This window comes from Cottoperca gobio, chromosome 8, assembly GCF_900634415.1.
Source record: "Cottoperca gobio chromosome 8, fCotGob3.1, whole genome shotgun sequence".
NCBI lineage: Eukaryota > Metazoa > Chordata > Actinopteri > Perciformes > Bovichtidae > Cottoperca > Cottoperca gobio.
The window spans coordinates 18454315-18480823 of record NC_041362.1 but is presented as its reverse complement, the minus strand read 5'-3'; the positions used below and the strand labels follow the sequence as shown (position 1 = coordinate 18480823).

The window sequence follows — 26509 nt, the reverse complement described above, 5'->3', positions numbered from 1 at the left end:
CCTTCGTTGTAGTGCAAAAAAGTACAAGTACATTCTGAAAATGTTCAAATTTTATCTTTTTACAAAACATTATGAACAACCTGACATTTCTTAAGAAACAAAGGTGCAATTTCAACAATATTATGCCTCATTTTATCATTTACACATGTGTGTTACAACTTACAGATCACAGTGTATCTACAAAGTCACAAAACATTTTGTCACGGGTATCTGGAACAGTATTTTACTTTATGATCAAAACAACTAATTTTTACACTTTGCAAAGTCATCCCGCGGGCCGGATTGGACCCTCTGGCAGGCTGGTTTTGGCCCCCGGGCCGCATGTTTGACACCCCTGTTGAAACAAGACAAATCATTTTATGATATCTCTATGGGGACAACATATGTGTCCTGGCTATGAGTTTAAAATAGTCATTTATCTCACAATATTCATATATCATCTCTGTGGTGTTTTGTTTTGAAGTTATATCGATATTCAGGTCTGTGTGTGTCCTCTCCTGTGCGTCTGTAACACAGGCTCAATAGTGAGTTTATTATTAGATATTTTCTGTCCTATTTTATCATTCCTGTAATCTCTATCAGCAGGGCAGGATTAACCTGCTAGGGGGCCTCTGAGAAAAATTTAGTGTTGGCCCCTACTGACCCACCATTCTTCTAAAGGAATAGTTAGACATTTTTGGATTAAACGTTTATTTGCTTTCTTGCCAAGAGTTAGATGAGAAGATTGATGCTACTTTCATGTCTGTAGCTACAGTAAATATGAAGCTACAGCCAGCAGCAGTTATCATAGTTTAGCATAAAGACTGTAAACAGGGGGAAACAGCTCTGTACAAAGGTGACAAAATCTGCCTACCAGCACCTCTAAAGCTCACTCATAAACATGGTGTATCTCGTTTGTTTAATCCATACCAAAATAAAAGTGTAAAAATGACACATTGAGGAGTTATGGGCCAGGCTAGCCTATTTTTGGCGAGGTGTAAGCTAGTAAATTCCCAGAGTTTCCACTGGTTGACAAGACTCAGGGTAAATACACACTGTTAAGAGAAAAGCTTGGTGGAATCATGGCTCCCTATCATTTTCTATCAGAAGGGACAAATCCACCACAAAGCCATAAAACACATTAAGCAAACAAATATAACATGTTAGTGAGTATTAAAGGTGCTGGTAGGTGAGTTTGTTTCCTTCCCCCTTAACCAAGCTAACTGCTCACAGTAGACTCATATTCACCATGCAGACATGACACGTGTTATTAATCTTCTCATCTAACTCAAAATAAAAAATATATGTATTTCCCACAGTATCAAACTATTCCTTTAAGTACCCATCAAGTCAGCTGGAACACACACACACACACACACACACACACACACACACACACACACACACACACACACACACACAGACACAGACACAGACTCACACACACATACACACACACAGACACACACACACACACACACACACACACACACACTATACATTGAATAACCACCAACTAATCGTGTCACAGTGAACTTGGGTAACATTGGACCCTTGAGGGGGTGACGCTATCAGTTACATTTATTTAGTTAAATTAAGCTGCTAAGTCAGTTTTGGTCATGGCATAAATCCCTGGCTTCATGTTACCATAAACAATCCCAATGATTGGTCTATAGATTGGTATCAGGAGAGAAAAAGGTTGGTGCATCCCTAGTGTATTCTTCTCTTTTATAATATTCCTAGAAGATCTCTTTTGGGACTTTAAAGCATACAGTTGTGAGTTATAGTATTCATCTCTTCTATATTTTGTTGCAAATACTTCATCTCTTTATAGGAACTTGCAGTGCTCCCTCTTGGTTATGAGCTTCAATAGTTGTGTTCTGTTTCTGGTACACAGAGAAAGGTGAATATTCACTGACTGTAAAGCAGAGGTGTGTGTGTGTGTGTGTGTGTGTGTGTGTGTGTGTGTGTGTGTGTGTGTGTGTGTGTGTGTGTGTGTGTGTGTGGTAAATGTTCTTTTATCCTTTGATAAATTGTACATTGTATCATGATTTCAAGGTTTTAATGCTACGCAGGTTTACATTCATCACTGAAATCAGACAATTGCAAATTAGGTCTACATTTCCACATTAGATGATTGAATAAAGCTGCTTTAGACTCATCTCATAATTTATTTAACACACTATAATACTGCAGGGCTGCTCTGCAGTATTAATGGAGTTCCAAATGATGGTCCTTGAACCAGCAGCAGTCTATGCTCAGACTCTGAGTGTGTAATTGCTGCAGTGACTTTCTCTCTTACACATAAATTCACTTCCTTGTGTAGGTCAGGAATGACGGAAGGTGTCTGGTGCAAGTCCTCAAAACATCCTCATGTTTTACTTGAATGGAGGAATTTCTAAACAGTTAAAATGTTCTTCATGTCTGTACTTATAATTTACACCAGGCCTATTCAATTGGCAGCCTGCAGGCCGAATCCAACCCTTTAACTTTTGATCATTTATCAATATTAAAGAAAATATAAAAATTAAAAATTAAAATAAATAAATATCATGTATCATTTAACTAACATTGTAAGTTTATGGGTGTTTACATAGTGTGGTTATTGTTTTTTATTAGGCTAATTGGCCAATTAATTAGTTATGTCTATTGTTAAGCACAGAAATACTTATTTTGTTAAAAGGTTTTAACCCAGGCTGTTTAAGCAAAAGATATTTAAGGGAATCAAACTGAGTTTTAAAAAAAAATGTTAAAATGCCTGGAAAAGAGATGATTGGGGTTTCCTACTGGAGCTGCGGCCCCCCTGCGACCCGACCCCGGATAAGCAGTGGACGATGGATGTTCAATGCAACATTGTGTTTATTAAAACAACCCTTGGCACTTCACTTTTTTTCAAATCTGGCCCTTCTTAAATAGTATTTCAACAGTCCAGATCTACTCATTACTATACTGTGTATAGTTGTTATGGGGTTATTCATACCAACATTCCTTCCACTTCTCAAACTGTATGCAGGAAGTAAACGTTTCACTTGAACTTTCTCCCAGGCCATGGCATGAAGCGATTAGTGGATAAACTTGTTCTTTGGTTAAACAAGGTTTACTTTATTTCCTGATGCTACTGGGGCAGCTTGACAGGAAAGACCCAGTAAAGTCACTGAGGGTTTCAAAATGTGTAGACATTTGGACCAACTTCCTTGTACAATCTCCAAACTGACAACAAGGCACTAACACACAATGTCAGCAAGATAACACAAACGGCATACTGTATTTTAATGAACTAGAAAGCAATAAAAGAATCTCATTAAATTATTATTGAAAACATCTTTAAAAAAAGGCAAACATGAATAATTATTATCATTATCAATTATTACCATTATAATCCATTAGTGCTGATATTGTAGCTGTAACAAGGACAGAGCTACTCTCATCCTGTAGCTGGCCAGCAAAGCAGTGTTCTTTGTTTTCAAGGCTGGTCCTCTCAAAACCTGATGTGCGTCATTGGTAATTAAATAAAAAGCTGCCTATTCCAAATCCAGGCACTGTCTGTTGGGTCTGGGTTCCCTCATCAATGTGAATCTATTAGGATTAAAGCACAGCGTCTTTCCAAACCATTGCAATAAAACAAGTGTTTGGTTTTAGAGCATACAAAGCTGACAGACCAGTACATGTTTAAATAAATAACAGTGGACGCACATGAGAGAATATTAACAGCACGCCGTTTAATCTCCCAATCACAGTGTTAGTTCAACAGCATTGGCACATTTAACAATTTCATTAAAATATCTAGAAATACAATATTTTTTACAAATGAAATGCACAACTAATCTATTCTGTGCTCAGCAACAAACTTTCACTGAATACAATTGTGTCTAAACATCGCCCCCTGCTGGGGAAGCAAGACATTTCCCACACAGCTCTATGGTTTGGTGATAACATTTATGTGTTTTTAAATGAAAAGTTACAATCATGAGCAATGTAATCAAAAACAAATACAAAAAAACCATCCTATTTTGTGCAGCCTTAATTAGATATTGATTGACAGTAGGGAAAGTGCTGAACTGACAACCAGTTAAAGCAAAAGCTGAAGGGCTCCAGGTCGAGCCCACCATCTCCAGGACCCATGGTGTAATATGTGTTATTCTGTGTTAAGCTGTAAAATCATACACGTTTGTTAAGCTTCTTACCAGTAAATAATGTTTGCATGTCACTGTATTATAACTTTATAAGTTATGGTTGCATCAGAATATAAGGTTGTATTGTTTACCTTGGTGTTGTTGGTGGAGGTCGTGTGGCTTATTCAAACTGACGCATGCTATTATATCCTGATGATCTAGAGCTAGATCCTTCTCGATAAGAGTGAATAGCAATGGGGGGTTCTTTTGGAATCTCAATGGCAACAAAGGCATCCTCCCTCATAAGGACACTTGGGAAAGCTGTAGCAGGGATTCACTTATACTTTAATTTGTGGGTATATTTAACTCAAGTCCACAGATACTAGATTTAAACCTACTCTTCTCTAAATGGTGGATAAATTCAGAGCTGTGTAGATCAAATTAGTTGAGGTGCAGATGAATCCTATCAGGTTGCAGAGGTTGGACAACCCGTGGTAGCAGCCAAACGTGCGCTTGTAGGCTCTGTACTTGGGGTCCTGCTCTTTGAGTTTAGCATAAGCCTCTTTCTGGCTGCCCAAGCCAATCTGGTTCCCCAGGTCATGCTCCTTCTCCACTTCCCTCATCTGGAACATCACCTCAGTGGCCGTTGGGCCGAACCACTGGGCATTCAGGCCCGCCATGATCAGTGCCACAAAGTACAAAACCATCTGCAGGACAAGAAGATATACCTTACTGAAGGATGGTGATGATTTAATTGCAAATATTGAGATTAAAATAAGTATTTAACATTGTATGTGCATGTGTGATGTTTGACCTGCACACTTTCATGCCAGTCCAGCAGCTCCCTGGGGTGGTACACAGCAAAAACAGCCAGGCTTACTACGTTGCTACCCAGAAGGCAGTAGAAGTACACAGGGAAGAGCTTACTCTGCACCAGGCCAAAGGTATGCCGACTTACCTGCAACACCAATGCAAAACCTGCAGGCACACACATCAAGACCAAGAAAAGGTGTCAGAAATCTGGTATCTGGAAATATGGTGTTGAAGCAGGAATGCATATGTTGCAGCCATCTCTTCTGTTTGTGCTCACACCTGCTATGAAGGAGACCCAGACCTGCATACCCCAGGAGAAAGAGAGCACCAGGAGGTGCAGCACTTTGACCAAGTCTGTGGGCTCCCCCTCTGTTGCCATGGTGTCACTCTGCAAAATACATACAATATATACATAGTTAGCCTACGTTAAACCATATTTTGTTTTCCTTTACATATTTTTTTTCTTTCTGACCTTCGTGCCTATATTTTGGCAAAGGCGTGAGTCTTTATTTATATTCTTTTTTTAGAAGTTCAAACTAGCCAAAATACAGACACTCAGACCCTTAGGGACAAAAATGTCCCCATTAAGAGCCATTAAATAAAAAATATATATATTCCACAGCCATTACAGCATTAATGTATGCATTTTATTATATAGCTCTGTCCTCAAAACTGTGGTTTTCACTATTTCCCACCCAATTTTGGCTTTTTTTCTTGTTTGCCCTGTGGGGCAAATACATGCTATTTTCTGGTTTCCTGCACAAAACATAAAAAAGCATCAAAATCAATGTTGTTTGCTAATCATTGACATGACAAAACCCCCCCCTAGCTTTTTGTATGCACTCTACCAGGAAGAAGACACGAATATGCAGATCATTCTCTAGTTTCTGCCACTTTGGATTTAGTCCAATAAACAAACTAACGAAACGTTAAACGGACTCCAGCCCCGGTTAACATTAGTGCCCCAGTAAACACAGATGGATAAACACCATGTGAAGATTATGAAATAGCAGTGGCTTTTTATCAGCTCTCAGTTACAGCAGTTTGGTTGAATTTTGGTATTCTTGCCCTGCTGACTGACTGACAGGCATTACACAGGAGTAAATGCAACAAACAATATAAAGAATACATTAGAATTCAATAACTATGCCAAACTACTAAAATATAAACATTAGAGATTGTATGAACCCAGTTTAAAGGTGAAATACTGCCCCCTATTTCTTTGGAGCAGGTGCTCAGAATTACACATTGAACACATTTATTTCCCCATTGTATAGCTTCAGTTACTTTTTGGACTCGAATCAAAGATTACATTTTGTGTTAATAATATCAAACTTGAGTTTAACAATGTTGTTCTATATTTTTAACATGATAAATATAACATGGGATTTATTGTAAACTTATATATGGTAAATTGTACACACATAAATGAAAAATGTAATTAAAGAATATATGAAGACTTTTAAACATATACACACTAACTGTCAAACTGTACAGTGTACTCTTGAAAGAAGAATTAAAAAAAAAGAAGTAATCTTCCAACCAGTGGATAAGTACTGTACAGAAAATGACAATCCATTGAATAAAACCATTATTTTACAACTCGGGGACACACTTTCTGTAGCTGAATTCTGCCATCACTTAAGCATCATGTTTAAGTCGTGAAGTATTACACTGATAAAGGGAAATAACGTTAAATGGTTAAAGATGGCAGGTCTAACACAGGATCTGGGCCACAGAGATAAAGGTCTTGTGTATCTTTTCAGCCTGTTGCGCCACACGTGCAGCAGACATGATATCTCTCCAGAATAAGATAACAGTGAGAGGCAGAGCAGACTAAATACATTCCAGAATTCAATCACAATTCTAGTCGAACGTTATACATACGCATCCCCGAGGCAACAACGTATCATCTTGTGGTGATAAAGGTAAATACAGAAACAGCGAACCTGGAGCTACTCTGTCAACAACAGGTAACTTTAAGACTGGCTGGAACTGACAAGCTAACCAGATTTAGCCTCTGAGCTAAGGGAGAGTTACACACAGGTTGCACAAGTTTTATGCTAGTTTCATTTAGCATTTCACCAAGAGAAATAACGTTACAGTTACTCACTACACGTTACACACACCTGCACTTACCTTTTTTCCTTTTCCTGTCACTTATTATGAACGCCAAATGTAAATTAATAACGTGAGTATGACACCAGGTTCAGTCAAGCTACTTCCTCCGTCATGTTATTGTGCCAACAAGCCCCGCCCCTTGAGACGAGACAGACCAATGGTATTCTTTGAAAATGAATATTTTATAATATTTCACCCATTCATCAATTCTTTTGTTTTGTAATTTTGTTTCATTCAAAGTTTTACTTTCTACAGATATATATTTCGTCCTCCACGGAATGTGTGCTTTTTTTCTATATATATATATATATATATATATATATATATATATATATATATATATATATATATATGTCTATATATATATATATGTCTATATATATATATGTCTATATATATATGTCTATATATATATATATATGTCTATATATATATATATGTCTATATAGATATGTATATATATATATAGATATATATATATGTCTATTATATGTGTATATATATATATAGATATATATATTGTCTATATTATATATATGTCTATATTATATATGTCTATATATGTGTATATATATATATCTATGTATATATCTATATATATATATATATATATGTATATATCTATATATCTATATATATCTATTCTATCTATATCTATATATCTATATGTCTATATCTATATGTATTCTATATCTCTCTCTCTCTCTCTCTCTGTTATCTCTCTCTCTCTCTACTCTGTCTATCTCTCTGTCTCTCTATGTATATCTCTCTATACTCTCATCTATATGTATATGTATATGTATATCCCATATATACATCATACTATAATATATATCTCTTAATATGTATATGTATATACACACATATATATATATATATGTATATGTATATCACATATATATATATATGTCTATATATATATATATAGAGAGAGAGAGAGGAGAGAGAGAGAGAGAGAGAGAGAGAGAGAGAGAGAGAGAGAGAGAGAGAGAGAGAGAGAGAGAGAGAGAGAGAGAGAGAGAGAGAGGTTGAGGCCATCATCAAAAAGATGAAACCCTCCACCTGTGCCCTGGACCCCTTTCCCACAGCCCTGGTCAAATCTAACATTTGTGCCATAAGTCCCCTCATCTCTACAGTGACAAACCACTCCCTCCAGTCTGGTCATGTTCCATCCCCTTTAAAAACTGCTGTCATCAAACTACTCCTCAAAAAACCCACCTTAGACCCAGATGTCCTTGCCAACTACATATCCATCTCCAACCTGCCATTTCTATCCAAGGTGCTGGAAAAAGTAGTTGCCACTCAGATTCAGGACCATTTCAACTTCAATAACCTCTTTGAAAAATTCCAGTCTGGTTTTCGCCCTGGCCACAGTACAGAAACTGCCAACGATGGGTCACCAACGATTTAGTCATTATTATATATATATATATATATATATATATATATATAGTATATATATATATAACGGTATAGATATAGAGGGATATAGATATGAGAGATATGACGATATACTTAGATTATATAGACGGACTAGCTATATAGAGAGATATAGAGAGAGTAGAGTATATATATATATCTATATATAATCGTAGATAGATATATATAGATATATATATATATATATATATATATATATATTATATATATATATATATATATATATATATATATATATATATATATATATATAGACATATAGTCTGTCTATCCATTCGCACTAATGGGGGATTTCTGTCTCCCTGTTTGAGCCAATAAAAAACCGGTCAAATTCCCAAATAACCAATCAGACGTGGCGCCAGAGAGATGCTGCGCTGCACCCGGATGAAGTTGAATAGAGAGCATCCTCCGCTGCAAGACATCCCTTTGGTAAGACACACAACAGTCACATCATTACGCAAATGCGGAATAATACAAACCATGACACACCAAACACGCACTTCAGTTGTACCTTCAAAGCCGTTTATTAAAAGTGTTTTTCTGTTTATCTCATACAGTCTTTACCTACAGGCTAGCAGCCGTTAGCGAGTTAGCTTGCTAGCGTGTAGCAGTAGCCTTTTGGCGCTTCTGTGTTTTTCTCATCTTGTTTGACGTAAGTGGATTTGTTCGGCCGAAATTGATCTGTAGACGAATGCGGCTGTAATAACACATAATTCAGATGTTGCTATTTAAATTGGGGTCAACGTTACTTATTGTCCACGAGGAAAAGTTGTAATGTTATCACAGGAGACTGTTAGTTTGGATCCAGTGATTTTTATTGTACCTGGCTGTGATGCAGGTGAGCGTTCAAAAACTGTTTATTAATAATGTATGAATTATTGTCTTCTATATTTACCTCTATATTCAAGCTACACAGTAGCTGAAGGCATTATAAACATTACTAGGCATAACATAAGTATGTAGGTGGTAGAATAAAGCAGTTTTTCTTTTTGTAGTAGTATGGATAAAAAGCCTTATAAAAAATACTGTACTAACCTACTGTGAAATATTTGGCAAAAGTAAATGGGGAAATTCTCATTAATTCAACAACATAAACACAGATGCATAAACATTGGTACTTTGGCATCTCTGTGGAAGCTACAAACTACTTTTATTCAACATTTTCTTTCCTGTTTTCTGCAGATATACAGCATTACAAATGGGGCGCAGAAAGTCAAAGAGAAAGCCACCTCCAAAGAAAAAAATGACAGGTAACCTGGACGTCCAGTTCACTTGCCCGTTCTGTAACCACGAAAAATCCTGCGATGTCAAAATGTAAGTAACTAAGCTTTATTTTTTTAAGAAATAGAGAAATGCATCATGAGCAACAACATAACTAAAATACTAACTGTTTCCTAGGGAACGAACCCGCAACACAGGAATTATATCATGCAGTGTTTGCTTGGAGGAGTTCCAGACTCCAATAACCTGTATCCTTTTAACTAACGAAGGATTTCAACATGTGTGACCAATTGTAAGGATTCATGGTGCATTTAGGTGCTCCTCAGATGGTGCCATTTCCCGAGTTGGGAAGTTGTTCTTCTGACTTCGGGGAGCTCATGAGCTCTATGTTGTAATGTGGAAACAACACGGGCGCTACAAAGATGTGATGTATTTTATTGCTCAGAGCGTTTAAATAACACGCTTAAAGCTCTTTATCAGTATTTAATTAAAACAACTAATAACTAACTAACTAATTAACTTCTCTTTTTATAAGATGTCATTAGGGATTTTCGTCTTTATTTGCCGGGTAATAGTGTATAAATGGGGGACAGAGATGTTCCCCAAGGCTGGAATTGAACCCTGGACATTGCTGTTATACGGCATGTGGTGTAATCACTCAGCTTACAAGACACTCCACTAATAATTGACTTTTCTAACTAATCTAGGTCACTCTACATGGACAGCAACTAACACTTACCACCTAATACCATATTACAAATTGCATGTGAGCAAATAACATGCAATCAATAAAAAGGGTTAGAGTTACCATCAACCCAACGTTTACTTTCGTCTGCCATGTTTCTGCGTAATATGACGTCAACTTGGCAAGTCGTGTACCAATTCTCAAATCTCAAAGGTTTATGAAATGTCAGGTCTAAGGCCGAGGAACACATTTTCATTGTTTTGGAATGCCCCTTAACCTTTTCCCCACCAGATCTGTCCGAGCCAGTGGACGTTTACAGTGATTGGATCGATGCCTGTGAATCAGCCAATCAATAGTCATGTTTTCCTGTGACCTCACCGCTCTCTAACCTCACTCGCTTACAGTTCACCCCTGTGATTGGTTCACTTATATGCTCCTGTTCAGCCAGCACAATGTAGCAAAATTGTTTACAAACAATTGAAGCATTATATTTTAGCGTGACATGCTTAGTTTTTTGCAATTTTGCTACAACATGTCTTGCTGAGCACGACACGTTCCTCCGGCTGGGCCAGAGGGTTGCCATGTTGTCTGTCAGTGATTAGCTTATGATACTTTTTTTTTTTTTTATGATTTTTTTTTTTTTGGACTAAAAATGTAAGTTTAACTTTCCACCAGTGTAAAACATGTCCTCCCTTGGTATTCTTTGTGTTTATGGTGTCTTGTCTTTAGGTTGTTATGTAGTAGATGATCACACAAGCGTGTGTTACTTTTGTAGTTTTCTTTATTTTTCAACCCCATCTCTAATAATGCACTGAACCATTTTTGTTAGATTTTTTTAAAATGCCAAATCTTTACCAACCTTTTGTTTTTTTGGACCAGTATATATATTTGTACTGATTTTTATTATTTTCCTTTCTTAAATCACAATCATGTAATTTGTATTACTCTCCTTCTGTGTATTTCACAACTGTGTATTTTTAAGTAATGAAAAAATTTAATCAGAACCGTATTTTTCAAGTGTTTTTTATTGCACAAATGTCATGTTTAGTGAAACTCATAAAAAAAAAAAAATCAATGTTAGGAAAAAGTGAATAGTTTGAATAATTTTTGATATCACACGGAGCTAAAAACTGCATTCTGACACTCGAATGAACAAAGGGAATGTTTAGACGTTGATGGACTGAAAATACAGTAAGTGTACATGTGCTTTCCCCCACTAGATGGCACACTGCTACATGTCCTTAGTCATGCCTGTGATGTTTTCTGTTGCTGAATGATGAACAATTCAAAGCTCCAATATATTTGTCCATTCAGCAAACATGAAGCTTATTAACAGCTAATTCTGACAGTAATTCAAAGCCAATAAATCAGAATGTTACACCAACAAATGCTCTGATGTGTAACACTAGACCGCCGGGGCTTCTGTAGCTTTGTAAATGCACATTTATGCCTTTTAATATTGAAAATGAATCCCGTAACAGCTCGTGTCCAACCTTCCAATAACATTACATTCAATAAATTCGGTGGGTTTACAGTATGACGAGAATCTCATCTGTATATTTGGCATGATTCACTTAATATAATCGGGGACTACACACACACACACACACATGGATCTACTTTGATTTTGCCATTTACTGACAGTGGTGAATGAATTACTCAGATACTTTACTTGAGTAAAAGTAGCAATACCACATGGAGAAATACCCCATTACAAGTAAACGTCCTGAATTTGAAATGATGCTGAGGTAGAAGTATGTAAAACTACTCCATGCTCAATAACAATATAATATAATAATATTCCCTATAACCTCATTTGTTAAATGTTATTACCTTGAGGTTATGTTTTTTTTGGAAAGTAACTATAACTGACTAACTAGTAGAGTAAGAAGTACAATATAAGCATCTGCATCTGTAGAAGTATAAAGTGGCATCAAATGGAAATACTCAAGTAAAGTACCTCAAATGTGTCCCTAAGTACAATCTCTGAGCAAATGTACTGAGTTAAATTCCACCACTGCGTACTGCACACAAGGTGAAGACAGGTAAAGCCCAAACCGAGCAACAGCAAAGTTCACTGAGGCATAAATACAAGACGTTTCCAAAAGGGATCGAAGAAACGACAGGACAAAAACTACTGGTGACTAAGTTACCCTAACTTCAAACTAAATATCACAACACATTTGCTTTTACTTTACAAAACATTGTCTGACAGACCCCTTTTACTGTTTCTAAATACTTCCTTAAATACCAAAGAACACAAAACCATGTAAATTAGCCCTGTAAAAATGGCGTGATGGGTAATTTGGCAGGCTATTGTGAACATGACAGCGCAGGTGCTCACAAAACAAAGCAATGTCCGCACAAAGCTACGAGTCCTCCTGCATCGCCGGGCCCCGGTCAGTCTGTGGACCCGGAACCTCTGTGTCATCCCGAGGAGGGGTGATCCTAGAGCCTGCGGAGCTCCAATACGGACGTGGACTCGGTTCCAACAAGGTCAAAGTTCAATAGCACCAACTTGGTCACTTGTTTCCTTTCAAGGAGCTTTAAATTCTGCTTTGACAGTGCTCCAACTGGATTGTAGGGAAGACAGTTAAAAATCGAAAATTACACTGCAAGTATAAAAAGCGGTAGCAAAAAAATCTATAAATAGCAAAGGTCATTATATCTGAGTGTTGCTTTGGTGTTTTTAGCGGTATTAAAATTCATCAGAGCAACGAGATACAGAGGTTGGCCACTGTATGAAATCTTTGACGTAAGGTCAGTGCAAACACTACTTTTCTTCTTTTACTCATGGAAAGATAAATCCATTCCTAAGAGTAAAAGGTTTAGAAAAAGATGGGGAATGAAGATGACGTCAATCAGTGTTAAATAACAGTCTGGAAGGTTTGCTCGACACAAAGACAAAGTTGTGTTTGGTCTGAAGGTAAGCAAAGAGGAGGGAGGTGGGGGTGAGGCCGTCTGTGGTTTTCTTAGTCAGAGTGCTGGTAGCCATCAAACTCCTCACTCCCGTTGTCGTAGGCCTCGGTGGGGTTGACGCAGTACTTGTTGTCGTAGACCTGGCGGGGAAGGCCGTAGGAGGTCATGCCCTGCTGGGAGGCCACTTTGTTGGTTCCCATCTGCAGAGAGATGGTGGTGCTGTCACAGTTCTCCAGCTCCAGCTTCTTGTCAAAGATGTGCCTCCTAGTTCCCGGGGCTGTCATGCCAGCCTGCGGGGACAGAAAGCGTTCTGCAGGTTAATATATTACTATAATATTACGTTTCTTGAACAGACTGACTATTGACATAAATATATACATTGCTGTTTAAAAGTTTGTTATATTGACGTTTTTCTTCAATAATTGCTATTTTAAAAGGGATAGTTAGAATTATTAAAAGTGGGATTGAATAAAAACGTATTCATAGTCGGTGTAAGCGGGCGGCACGTAACAGAGAGGAGTTGTCATGGAATTGTAGCTACGTTTTTTAGCCCTCTTCAAAGACACCAGACTCCTTTGACAAAAACAGTCATTTCACCTCACAGTACACAGGAGTCGCTTCTACAGTTGCCTCGATCGACCAGTTTGTGTTATTTTGTGACTTTGGTGTCTTTAGGGTTAGTTTGGATTTACTAAAGTCACACAACACAAAGTACCTAACTGAGCGAGGCAGCAGTGGACCAGCAGATCCTGTGTTCTGTGAGCTAAAATGACTGTTTTTGTCAATGGAGTCTGGTGGCTTTGAAGAGAGCATAGATCACTGCTTAAGTTCCCTGTAAAAACGTTTTGCTGCAGCTTAATATGTGTATATATGTATTATTTACAATTGAAATAGAATTATTGGGCTTTAAATATTTACTTTGTCTGTGTTTCTCCTCTGCAGTCGACTCATCTGATATTCCCTGATCCAGCTCCAGCAGTGCTTACCCTTCACTAACCTCCTATTTCTATTGTGAAGTATGTTGCCTGGTATTTCCTGCTTGCTAGAGGTATTATTGTGTACATGACCTGTTCCTATTTAAATCTGTACACATTTGATTTGCTGAGCTTCCAGTTTATTTTAGCAATGACTGCTGATTTCTTCTATTCTTATTGAACTGCTGCTCAGAGGCATCTCCAGTTGTCAGTTCGGTTGAATCATTGTACTGCGTTTTGTTCAAAACAAATCCTTCATTCAAAATAACATCTATTCCTATAGAGGACTTTCATGAAGACCATTCAAAAGTAGAGAGTAGTCCTCTCAGACGTCTGACGGGACACAACAAGCCTTTGTGGCAGGTGACTCCAAACATTTGAAGGTAGTGTGTACCGTATTTTCCGCACTATAAGGCGCACTTAAAAGCCTTTAATTTTCTCAAAAAGCGACAGTGCGCCTTATAATCCGGAGCGCTTTATATATGGATTAATTCTGGTTGTGGTTACTGATCACGAAGCGAATTTGTGTGGTACACGGCGCTCTGTCAAAATGTTTTAGTATGACTTTGGTAAACTACAAAGCCACACCGCTTGCAGCATTACGGCTACCGTAGTCCGTGTCGCGGAGTAATACATACTGTGCTTCACCATAATATTACAGTGTGTGTGTGTATAAGGACCCCAAAATGGCACCTGTCAAGAGACACGCTTACGACGCGGACTTCAAACTCAAGGCTATCAGTCACGCAGTAGAACATGGGAATAGAGCAGCTGCGAGAGAATTCAACATTAATGAATCAATGGTACGGAAGTGGAGGAAGCAAGAAGATGACCTGCGCCAAGTAAAGAAGACCATTTGACTGTTTTTTTTACGTGTTACAACTAAACAAGGTTGGGAGTTATTGTGAATACGCTCATTAACGTTTGAACAATGTTGAGAGTTATTGTGAACACGTTTAATAAAGTTTGACTGACTGACTTATCTGACTGTTTTGTTTCGCTTAATGCGCCTTATAGTCCGGTGCGCTTTATATATGAAAAAAGATCGAAAATAGACCATTCATTGACAGTGCGCCTTATAATCCAGTGCGCTCTATAGTGCGGAAAATACGGTACTTCATTTAAGTCAAAGAATAAAGCTGGTGACATTAGATATTTTTCTTATTGTTAACAAATCCCATGAAAAGACCAAAACCAACAATAAATTGATCCCACAAACAACTACTACTTTTATCACATACAAATTTCAAGCATTTATTCTAGGACTGCAACTAACGATTAGTTTCATTATCGATTCATCTGGAGACTCTTGTCTAGATTAATGGACTGATCGTTTGGTCTACAAAATGTCAGAAAATAGTGAAACATGTCCATCCCAGTCCAAGGTGATGTCTCGAAATTTCTTGATTTGTCAAAGATATTCACTTAATTATAATATAAAACAGTAAAGCAGGAAATCTCCATATTTGAGAGGCAAAAGAAAAAGCTTTTGCTATTTTAGCATAGTCGACTAATTGTTGCAGCTCTAATTTATTCAATACTTTTAGCTGTTTATGTATGGCTTTTGGCCGACGATCTTAACAGTTTGTTTATTACTTTTAGATAACTATTTCATCCAACTGCCAGGACGCATCTCTGCTGGCCTGCTAACTATACTTCACATGCACGCTGGATCGCATCTCAGCTTAGTTTTGGTCTTTTCACAGGATTTGTTGACAATTACAAAGCATAGAACAACTCCAGGCTTACCCTTTACATCTATTAATCTCATTTTAGTGTAACACGCAGGTCTCTCCTCACCTGGCTGGCTCCCTTGTTGGTGCCCATCTGTAGGCTGATAGTAGACTGGTCCAGGGGGTTTTCCATGGCCATCTTGGAGTCATACAGATGGCGTCGTGTGCCGTAAGAGGTCATGCCCTTTTGGCTGGCAAGCTTGTTGGTGCCCATCTAGAGACACAGCAAAACTTAGTTTAAATATCTGAAAACACGGTGTTAGTGCGGGGACATGGTTATCACTACGGGCAGGATCTGGGCCACTGAAAACTAATTTCAGGTCAAACCTATGTGGCCAAATTCCCATTAATCTGTTATAATATTGTACATCAATAATCCAAAGCAGGGCAGGTGAGAGAAGATGTATTTTGCATGAGTCCAGCAGGAAGTATTCAGAGGGAAAGTATTGTCACAAGTAAAAGTCCAGCATTGAAAATGTTGCTTAAGTAAAAGTATGCAAGTAAAAAGAAATGTTTTATACTATTATATATCAGATCATTAGATCATTATTACTCATGCATTAATGTAAAAGCAGGATTTTATTGTAGTAGTTGGTTGAGGTGGAGCTCATTTAGAAATATTAACTAATTATTATTTTCATTATGGATTAATCTGCAGATTCTTTTCTTCATAAATAGATTGATAGTTTGTCAACACTCTGAAAATAGTGAGAGATGCCGACACAATTACCCAGAGTCCAAAGTGACACCTTCAATGTTTGTTTTGTCCAACCAACATTATTAATAATACGTTAACATTATTAAAATCATTAAAAAAATTCTGATTTTAGAAGCTTTTTTTACATAAGAAATGATTTCTACCATCAAAATAGTTGCCAATGTATTAATTGATTAATGGACTTATGGTATTAGCTGTACTCATATAAACTGTTGGAAAGTTTAATTTATAAGAAGAAAATCATATTAAAATAAACTCAATATGTTTTGAGTGTAAAAATCTTAATTTGTAAAGTAACAAATAAAGCTGTCAGATAAATGTAGTTAAGTAAAAAGTATAATAATTGAGTAGAAGTGGAAAGTGGCTTGAAAAGAAAAGACTCAAGTAAAGTAAAAAGTTCTTAAGTACAGTACTTGAGTAAATATACTCAGTTACATTCAACCACTGTCCCTGGGCCAGCAGTACATCTCTGATCGCATAATCGTCATAAAGGTAGTTTAAGACAGGTTCAGCATTCCTGCCGCTCTGACCTGCAGGCCTATGATGTTACGTCCCTCCTTCAGCTTCTCTGGAGCGAAGCGGCGCTGCTGCTTCTCCGCGTACTTCACTCCTAAGTCGTACTTGGAGTGGAAACCTTTGGACTTGGCCTAAGAGAGAGAGAGAAGTGGCAGAGACAGAGAGGAAAATGATGGTAATAGAGTGCATTTTTCATACCCGTATTGTTTTTATTCTACTGTTGGGGCCATATTGTAGGCCGAGTCTATGCAACACAAAGCACTCACAAAGATGTAAGATGTATGCACATCGTCGTTAATACTCGTGGTTTTTAATTATTAAGTTACTTTAGGTTTTGTTGATTGCACCCGATTCTCTCATTCAGAAGTTACTGCAGTAACAGTGTGTGTGTGTGTGTGTGTGTGTGTGTGTGTGTGTGTGTGTGTGTCTGTGTGTAGCTGCCCTCACCATTCCAGTCAGAGCGAGGAGTGTGCACTGGACCTGAGTGTAGTTGACATTCTCAAACAGATCGTTGGCCTCAAAGATGTCATCTGGCCTCAGGCCGTACTCTGTGATTGCACGGACAAAATTCCCTATGTTTTCCAGCTGAGGGAAAAAAAGCAAAAAAAAACAGTTGAGAAGAGCATCTATTTGGCATCTTACGTAAAGTGCTGAGTAGTTTCCTTGCGTTTCACCCTGAATGCCGCTTTTTCCATCCCTTTCTCTTCATGCACTTTCTTTCCGAGATTTAGATGAAAAGATGAATACCACTCTCATGTCTGTACGGTGAATATGAAGCCATCGATGGGAGCCGGTTAGCTTAGCTTAGCACAACGACTGGAGACAGGGGGAAACAGCTAGCCTGTACGACAGCGTATTAGGGCCATTGTAGGTAAAATAAGTGACGGAGCCAGGGGAGGGGGTATATTTTGAGAAAGAAACTCACAAATATGAGAAACATTCATGAATATTCTCTGGGATATAAAGTCATACGTTTGCGTATTTATTCATTTTTTAAATCAAGGAACCACATCTCCACAGGTTTTTTCTTGTAAATTTGTTTAATTTTTTTGTTTTTTCCGGCAAATGTATGATTTACTAATCTCCCGAAAATCTGCGACTTTAAACTTAATATTATTAATATTACACCACTCCCATGGTTACGTAAAAAATATAAAATTTTTTACTTACAATGGCCCAAATACAATATAAGCCTGAGATATAATGATGATTCATTAGTGAGCTGTAGAGGAGCTGGTGGATGGATTTTGTTCCTTTTAGACTGAGCCATGCTAGCTGTTTCCACCCGTTTCCAGTCTTTGTGCTAAGCTAAGCTAACCAGCTGCATAGCGATAGCTTCATATTTAAAGTACAGACATCAGAGTGGTATCATTCTCTTCATCTAAACACTCTCTGCCTAAATGTTAATATGCACATTTCCCAAAATGTCACACTATTGCTTTAATGTTGTGATTACAGTTTGGTGCAGAAACTCTAAAGAAAAGATAATTGCCCTAATGATATTTGTGTGCATTCATTTACAAGTGTTAATATCACAGTGAGAACGTTTGGCAAGAACTTCAATCGAGCTCTTGAAAGCACTGTTTGCTTTTTCAGTCTTCATATAAGGCCATGCAGAGATTTGCTTCATTTGATATGGCAGCTACTTTATGGAATGTAAATAAACTCTGTTGTCAATGCCAGTGAGGGAGACTAACACAAGTTCCACATGCTCTGGAAAAATGACCATGACTTTGAGACTTGCAGGACAAATAAGGCTTATTTTCTTTCCACAGAGCTGGTGCATTACCTGGTGCCAGTTTTGAGTGGATTTGCTGATCTTTCTCACAGATCCTGGATGCAGCACATTAATGAGTCTACAAAGAAAGACACACAAAATCCAGAAAAACTTCAATTTTTAAACAGGACTCTGGAAACAAATCAGTAATAATATCACAGAAAGAAGTATGATTAAATGTTCTGCAAGCGTCCTCTGAGAGTCTCCCCACTCACTCGCACAACAGGACTCCATCCTTCAGACTGTCCATGAATCCGTCTCCCATCCTTTTGCCCGTCACATCCTCAATCCACATTCTCAGCTCCTCTTCCTTCTGGGCGTCATACTTCCCTGCCAGCTGAATGGGAGATGGAACAGAGGTCAGAGGTCAAATATGAGACTGGACTTATGTTTTATATTCAGTTTTGTTACAAAACAACATCTGACTTCAGCTCATCAAACTCTCCCTGACCAAGCCTTCCTTCTAGGGAATTTCATGAGAAATGGAAAACCGATTTATTAAAAACTATGCAGTTTGCCCCTTGTGTGCACCAAAGCATGTCAAATATTGTCCAGTGGAATATAAATTCCATTCCATGTTATTCAAATTAAGCCTTTTTAATTGAGTCATCATATCCATGCATCAGAACGTCTCCTCTCTCGTCCATTCTGTTTGTTTCTTTTCTAAATCGGTGAATGGAGATCACAATTTTGACAAAAATCATTTTTTAAATTTAGAAGTATTTATCCTGGAGTGCATTCTTTACTATTTATTTATTTATAACCTTTATTTCACCAGGATAGGTCTCATTGAGATTAAAAATCTCTTTTTCAAGAGTGTCCTGGCCAAGATAGGCAGCAGCACAGTTCCAGACAAAAAACAACAATCACAATCACAACATTAATTAAAACCTTTACAGACACAGCGGTCTGCTTCAATGTCTTTAGGAGTTGCTTTAAGTCTGTTCAGAGAGACCAGCTCTCTGAGTTTCAGCTCATTCTGCAGCTGGTTCCAGGCAGCCGGAGCAGCGTAACTAAAAGCCAGTTCAGTACGGACTTTTGGGACAGTTAGAAGAAACAAGTCCTCGGAGCGAAGCCGATACGGTCCACTACATTTCCTCCTAATGTAGATCCTTAAGAATGGAGGAAGAGCACCAAGAATAGCTTTATACATAAGGATGTGCCAGTGTTTCAGTCTACGGGTGGTCAGGGAAGACCATCCAACACGAGCATATAGGGTGCAGTGGTGCGTCAGGGTTTTGAGGTTTGTTATGACTCAGTGCCCCGTGGTCGACGGTATCCAGAGAGCTGAGGCACTGAGACGATGCATTCATATAAACAACATCTCCAAAGTCCAGCAGACAGAAACGTTGCAGAGACTCATCTCTTTCTGGCCTCCAAAGAAAAACAGGACTTGTTTCTAAAGTAAAAACCTCATTTTATTTTTTATTTTTTTACTGGGATTTAAATAAATGGAAGTATACAAATGACCCAAACAATTGTTCCCCTTTAATTATAACACCTATATAATATGGCGTTACCCTTTCCATTATGGTTGGGATAAATAAAGAGAAATTCTAAGAGGGATGGTATAATAGCAGTAAAACATATAGTAATATTGTGTATTTACTATTTTAAACACCATTATCTCTTAAATCTTTAAATAACACATGCACATCAAGTCTTTACCTCAGTTTAATACAATGTTTCTGTCATGCCAGGTTTTCAGTAACTAAAAATAACCTATTTCACCCGTTGTTTTCTCATAAAGGGATGGCACATGATTGTACAGTTTTAAAGTCTTACTGTATGATAAAAAAATACTTTGGAGGTGAGGCGTATAAAAAGAACAGGAAGAAAGAATGAAAATGAAAAATGCCTGTGGACATTCCTGCATGGAGAAACTCGCTGGCCTCTCCGTCTTCTCTCCATGTATTTCCTTATTGGCACGTACATGTTGCCCCTAATACTTTAAATTCTGGCATTAGGTTTAAGGCTGCTCCCCCTCTGCGCACACACACACACACACACACACACACACACACACACACACACACACACACACACACACACACACACACACACACACACACACATCCCTTTTTCATGAATGTTCTGCAGATAAGTCTTCACAGTCTGGGACCAGCAGCCAACACAAACAAGTATTTCAAAGCAGCAGGGATAGTGTAGCTTCCAGGCCATCACACCAAACTTGGGAGAAACAGCTTTCCAAAAACACTCCTCCCTCTTCCTCCGACTGTCCTCTCCGATTGGCTCGGCTCATATTTCTCTTTCCTCTCTTTCCCTCTGGGTTTTACAGAATCTGCCCTTTTACAGCCAGTCGACTATTCAGGTAAATCACGTGTGATAAAGACCGGCCAGGATCACAGTTAGATTCACTTGTGTTGTTATTCTCATCGCAGCGTTCGGAGATGCAGTCACTCAACAGCCATTTTTCATTCATCAGCATGAATGAAAATAAATAAATATGAGCAACAAAAAAGTTCTGCGACACAAAAACATTTTTCATTTTATATTTTCGTAAAATATAGGCTAATTCGACCTACAGTTATTTAAATGAAACCATGTGAGAAGTTTAGAGGGGGGATGTCTCTTTGGTGGAACTGTTAACAACTTATAGACAAGGGACCCCAACTACACCCTATTTTTTGAAAAGGGTCACAAGGCAAAAAGGGTGGAAACTACTAACTCGTTTAATCTTTATTAGTGTATTGTTGCTTTTTCCTAAAGACGTCAGATTATTTTCTTTATTCAATGTGTCAAATACGCTAGTCAACTAAAAAGGTAAAGTATTTTAAACGAAAATGTAGTGTAGAAGTAGAAAGAAGAATCAAATGGAAATACTCATGTAAAGTACCTCAAAATTGTACTTAAATTCAGTACTTGTGTATTTGAACAAGTAAACTGGCACTGAATTGAAATACTTCATCTGGTTTACTTGTTACATCAATTACTTATTTAAAAAACATTTAGCCAATTTTAGACTGTAATTACATTACATTTATTTAGCTGATGCTTATTTTGCATTGCTGAACTGCCTCAATCAAGTGCTCCATTTACAGACAATAGGAGATCGAGAATATAGTACCTATAGTTAGTGGCCAATAAGATCATTGGTGTTAAACTTGTTATATGCTCACAATGACCCAACTGATGATTAGTTTTCCATTTAACTACCGGGGTCTGATGGTGAAGGATTTAACGAAGGCATACGCTAGGTTTCCTGTGGTCACTTAATGTATTCATGGATTTTATTATGTTTTTATTAAGTTCTTTGTACCTACTCTCTGTGTGTTCTATGTTTTTAACCTGTCTGCAAGACAAGTTTCCCCCTTAGGGACAATAAAGTTAAAGAGTTTTAAAAAATGTTTTACTGGGCCAAGGTGCAACCTGAACAGAAGAGTTTTCAGTCTGCACAGTATATTCATTAGGCAAGGTTATTGTACATCTGCAGTGTGTAGACACAATTTCATATTAATTATATATCTTTATTTCTTTAAATGATGTTTGAAAAAGGTTATAATTTGTGTTAGCCAAACTCAACACTAATATTAAACAATTATTAGGCAATTAAACTTTTGCTCAAATATACACATTTTGTTACAGGTTAATGACGATAAATGCTTAAAACATAATGTAATAGTAGCATAAGTACAGAAAAGTCATAGAGTCAGTGCACTGACTAAGTAAAGTCATGTACTGTCAGTTACACAGCAATATCTATTGAAGGATAGCCAACACTAGCTAACATTAGCCAACACTAGCTAACACTCGTTAATACTAGCCAACACAAGCCAACACTAGCTAACACTAGCCAACACTCGCCAACGCTAGCTAACACTAGCTAACACTAGCCAACACTATGTAACACTAGCTAAGACTAGCTACCACTAGCCAACACTAGCTAACACTAGCCAACACTATGTAACACTAGCTAAGACTAGCTAAGACTAGCTACCACTAGCCAACACTAGCTAACACTAGCCAACACTAGCTAACACTAGCTAAGACTAGCTACCACTAGCCAACACTAGCTAAGACTAGCCAACAATAGCTAACACTAGCCAACACTAGCCAACACTAGCCAACACTAGCTAACACTAGCTAAGACTAGCTACCACTAGCCAACATTAGCTAACACTAGCCAACACTAGCTAACACTAGCCAACACTAGCTAACATTAGCCACCATAAGCTACTGCTCATACCAGACCAAGTAGGGTTGTCGTAGCAGAACCTGAGTCTACTGAAATGAATAATGGTAGGTTTATGTATTATTTTATTAAGAGCTGCAACTATTAGTTGACTAATCGAAGGAAAAACAATCGATAAATCGTTAAAGTAAATTTTCATGAAGAAATGGCAGAAAATGCTGTTTTCAGCCTCTTAAATATGAAGATGTTCTGCTTTTCTCTGTTTTATATCATATTAAAGTGAATATCTTTGGGTTTTGGACTGACATCACATACATTAAAAGACATCACCTTGGACTTTGAGAAACTGGAATGGACTTTTTTCAACACTTTCTGACATTTTAGAATAATGAAAACATTTAAACATTTAACATTTTTAGTTTTAGCCTTACTTTAAAGTTGTAAGAAAAATGATTGTTATTTCTTCTTTCAAAAGTAGCATAGTCAAAATAATTGGCCCTCAGCCTACATAGAGAATCTCACAGGCCATTTTAATTATTGCTTGTTAGCATGGGGGTCCAACAACAGAGAACAGACTGTGTGTGTAAATATATCCAACTGCCTAGCTGTTTTTAACTGATAGTGGAAATCCCTCCATGCACAAACAAATAAATAGTTCCACTGACATCGTGTCTTTATGTCTCCTCATGCAGTGCCAAATGGATCCATTGAGTGAGCTGCTGCTCTGCCGGCACCATCCATCTCCTGTGCACCTGTGTTCTGTCAGGACAGTGTTTTGTCATTCCTGACACCCATGTAAACTGTTTACAGTAAGGACACTTTCTCAAGTTCCAAGTCAGAGCTCGGTCACTCCTTAAAAGGCCATTTAGATTATGCTGATGAACCTGTTAGTCGTTCTGCTGCTCTCTGATGTCATGCTGCTGGAACTTACCATCCCTGCATGAACCATAAAGCCCTAACACTCAAATTGAAATTGTATATTTCCCTGCCCAACACTGTTTGTACTTCTCACCTTGCCATTGTGTACATAATCGACTTGGAAGAGGTACAGAGATGGCAGCCAAACAGCCAGACCAGCGCCTAAATTCACTAATAGTGACTACGGGCCTGCTGAGTGCTGAATAGCAGTAATGAAAGGAGCGTGGGGTCCTTATAGAGTGCAGTGCACCTCTGTGTGAGATTAAAGCTCTGATGAGAGATGGCACTATTCAGGCAATCCCTGCAGGACAATAACGATGATGATGATCTGGGAGCTGGAACACTCGCACGCTGACCTTTCTCCTCCTGAACAGACTGTCAGCAGCTCTGACTCATCCCACTGTACACAGCCACGACTGTCATGATACAGGCAGTGCAGACAAAAACTAAATTCTATTGATAATCACTGTATCAACGCTTCCCGTCAGGATGGTGACAGCTTAAATGCTCACAGTTGTTCACGCCTTGCTGGGTACAACACCATGCAGTCAGTGGTGGAATGTACAAGTACATTTACTCAAGTAGGTATTTCTGCATAAACTGATTATTTCTTACTTCAACTTCATTTAATTTCAAAAGGGAAATATTTTACTCCACTATATTACCTTACAGATTAATAGCCAATGTAATAAAACTATTAACAACATGTAAAGTAGTGCATTAGGGACGGGACAATATACGATTTAAATTGGATTGCAATAAAAACAAAAATACACTACTCACAATATAATAATCGTGAATATCCTCACATGAGCGACTTGAAAAATGTGTGTAGCTCGTGAAAAATGTAAGAAAGAACAGACTCACAGTGTTGCTATTTAAAAACTAAAATATGTATCCTTTATTTATGTATGGGGACCTTATGATTTATGTTGACCTTATTTAAGATTGTTTTTCTTTCTTTTGCAAAACATTATTTGGGCATTTCTTCTTCATTTGGTAGTGAGCGAGAGCGAGAGCGAGAGAGAGAGAGAGAGAGAGAGAGAGAGAGCTATGCAGCTAAGGGCCCATGCTGGAATCGATCCCGGGCCGCTGCAGTACGGACTCAGCCTGTACATGGGCGCCCCAATTGTTTGTTTTTCACAAAGAAGAGATGCGTGTCCGATCAGTTTTGTCATAAAAATACTTGTTTCTTAACTAAATGTAAGGTAAAAGGATTCCTATTTGTTTTAGTGACATTTTTACGCACATTTGAAAAAAAAACGTTAATCGCAATTATTTTGACCAGGGTAATGGTGTCATAAAATCTTTACATATCGTCCCATGCCTAATCAAAATGCTGCTTACATTTTATACATCAAAAATGATGATATAATATTATAACAATATTATAACAGACATGAACCCAGTACTAATCATACTTTCTTTGCTTTTACTCAAGTGATATTTTGAATGCAGGCCCTTTACTTGTAATCGAGTACTTTTACAATGTGGTATAACTATGTTTTAATTAAGTAAAAGAATATCTTCCACTACTGACCCCATGTCGCTCACTCACACGTTATATCCCTTTAAATTTTGCAAATCAAACTTTAGTCATTACTTAAACTGAGGAATAACTTAATCTGTATGTTGACTCTGAATACCAACAAACTCATATTCACAAATTTACAAAACTTTCACATTTCGTAATGTTTCAGCCAGTTTGACTTCTTACTGCCAAGGAAATCAATAACAGAAATGTGTAATACAAGTCAAACTTCACCCCCACTCTCACAGACCGAATGCCCTGCCCCTTCACAATCACACACATTATTCTGGCCACAAAGACCTACTTTCCCCTCCAAAACAATCACTTCCCTCACTGTGTGATCTATTACCAGAGCGTGTAACCTGAGCTGTTTCCTAAGCAAGCACACAACCTGGAATCCCACTGGAAGGACATCACATCACAGCCTCTTTTAACTCTAACTAATATCTGATTTGAGGTAAGAGTTACAGCCATTCAGCACATTGTTGGTAAGTTTTGTGTCCTTGCCAACATGACTACAACTAGCATATATTTATCCAGCAATACTTTCTCCATATATGGACCTTAATATATCATAGTAACCACCAGTAAACCACACACCCCACTTAATAATATTCTGTTTTAAGGAACACCATATTTAATAAGTTATATTTTACGAACACATATTCAAATAAGGCCTGTCTGACTGTTGACAATGTACGTCATCATGCTAGCGAGCCTTCATTGACCCTTGACCTCCTCACTTTAGGTATCAATGCTCCCGCTACAACGTAGCTTTCTGCACATATACAGTCTATGGTGGTGATACACTTTATATAATGTAAAAAATGAAAACCTACCTTACTCTTGACCTCGGCAGAAAGACCGAAGGCTGGTCCGCTCCTGAAATGTGTTGTCAT

General features: G+C 37.8%; 3 protein-coding genes across 10 annotated transcripts; 1 reads left to right on the top strand and 2 right to left on the bottom strand.

Annotated features, from left to right (window-relative positions):
- Positions 1 to 2820: 2820 nt before the first annotated feature.
- tmem205 (transmembrane protein 205) lies at positions 2821 to 7189 on the bottom strand. Of its 4 annotated transcripts, none has more exons than XM_029437394.1 (4): positions 7044 to 7189; positions 5184 to 5292; positions 4906 to 5069; positions 2821 to 4798 (listed from the first exon to the last, which is right to left on the bottom strand). In XM_029437394.1, exons 2-4 carry the CDS (start codon positions 5281 to 5283, stop codon positions 4496 to 4498), a joined length of 567 nt encoding a protein of 188 aa, XP_029293254.1. In that variant the 5' UTR covers positions 5284 to 5292; positions 7044 to 7189; the 3' UTR covers positions 2821 to 4495. The 4 variants fall into 4 exon arrangements, with proteins under 4 accessions (XP_029293254.1, XP_029293256.1, XP_029293257.1 ...); XM_029437396.1 differs by having other exon boundaries at positions 7034 to 7127; XM_029437397.1 differs by lacking the exon at positions 7044 to 7189 and adding an exon at positions 6792 to 6914.
- elof1 (elongation factor 1) lies at positions 6733 to 11494 on the top strand. 5 transcript variants are annotated; one of them, XM_029437400.1, is made up of 5 exons: positions 6733 to 6877; positions 8816 to 8894; positions 9648 to 9779; positions 9864 to 9934; positions 10663 to 11494. In XM_029437400.1, exons 3-5 carry the CDS (start codon positions 9664 to 9666, stop codon positions 10725 to 10727), a joined length of 252 nt encoding a protein of 83 aa, XP_029293260.1. In that variant the 5' UTR covers positions 6733 to 6877; positions 8816 to 8894; positions 9648 to 9663; the 3' UTR covers positions 10728 to 11494. The 5 variants fall into 5 exon arrangements, with proteins under 5 accessions (XP_029293260.1, XP_029293258.1, XP_029293259.1 ...); XM_029437398.1 differs by having other exon boundaries at positions 6744 to 6877; positions 8777 to 8894; XM_029437399.1 differs by having other exon boundaries at positions 6761 to 6832; positions 8777 to 8894.
- Positions 11377 to 26509, bottom strand: cnn1b (calponin 1, basic, smooth muscle, b). Its single transcript, XM_029437393.1, has 7 exons — positions 26450 to 26509; positions 19224 to 19345; positions 19021 to 19087; positions 17679 to 17816; positions 17246 to 17362; positions 16065 to 16211; positions 11377 to 13580 (listed from the first exon to the last, which is right to left on the bottom strand). The coding sequence occupies exons 1-7, from the start codon at positions 26507 to 26509 to the stop codon at positions 13344 to 13346; spliced, it is 888 nt and encodes a 295-aa protein (XP_029293253.1). The 3' UTR covers positions 11377 to 13343.

Bases quoted from the DNA above. Each gene is read 5' to 3' on its own strand.
- tmem205 (XM_029437394.1), bottom strand. From the start codon at position 5,283: ATGGCAACAGAGGGGGAGCCCACAGACTTGGTCAAAGTGCTGCACCTC. The intron at 5,070-5,183 runs GTGTGAGCACAA...GTGTGCCTGCAG, and splicing joins CTGGGTCTCCTTCATAGCAG to GTTTTGCATTGGTGTTGCAG. The intron at 4,799-4,905 runs GTCAAACATCAC...CTTGTCCTGCAG, and splicing joins ACTGGCATGAAAGTGTGCAG to ATGGTTTTGTACTTTGTGGC.
- elof1 (XM_029437400.1), top strand. From the start codon at position 9,664: ATGGGGCGCAGAAAGTCAAAGAGAAAGCCACCTCCAAAGAAAAAAATG. The intron at 9,780-9,863 runs GTAAGTAACTAA...ACTGTTTCCTAG, and splicing joins AAATCCTGCGATGTCAAAAT to GGAACGAACCCGCAACACAG. The intron at 9,935-10,662 runs GTATCCTTTTAA...TTTCCCCACCAG, and splicing joins GTTCCAGACTCCAATAACCT to ATCTGTCCGAGCCAGTGGAC.
- cnn1b (XM_029437393.1), bottom strand. From the start codon at position 26,509: ATGACAACACATTTCAGGAGCGGACCAGCCTTCGGTCTTTCTGCCGAG. The intron at 19,088-19,223 runs GTGAGTGGGGAG...CTTTCTTTGTAG, and splicing joins GATGGAGTCCTGTTGTGCGA to ACTCATTAATGTGCTGCATC. The intron at 16,212-17,245 runs GTCAGAGCGGCA...CTGTGTCTCTAG, and splicing joins GTAACATCATAGGCCTGCAG to ATGGGCACCAACAAGCTTGC.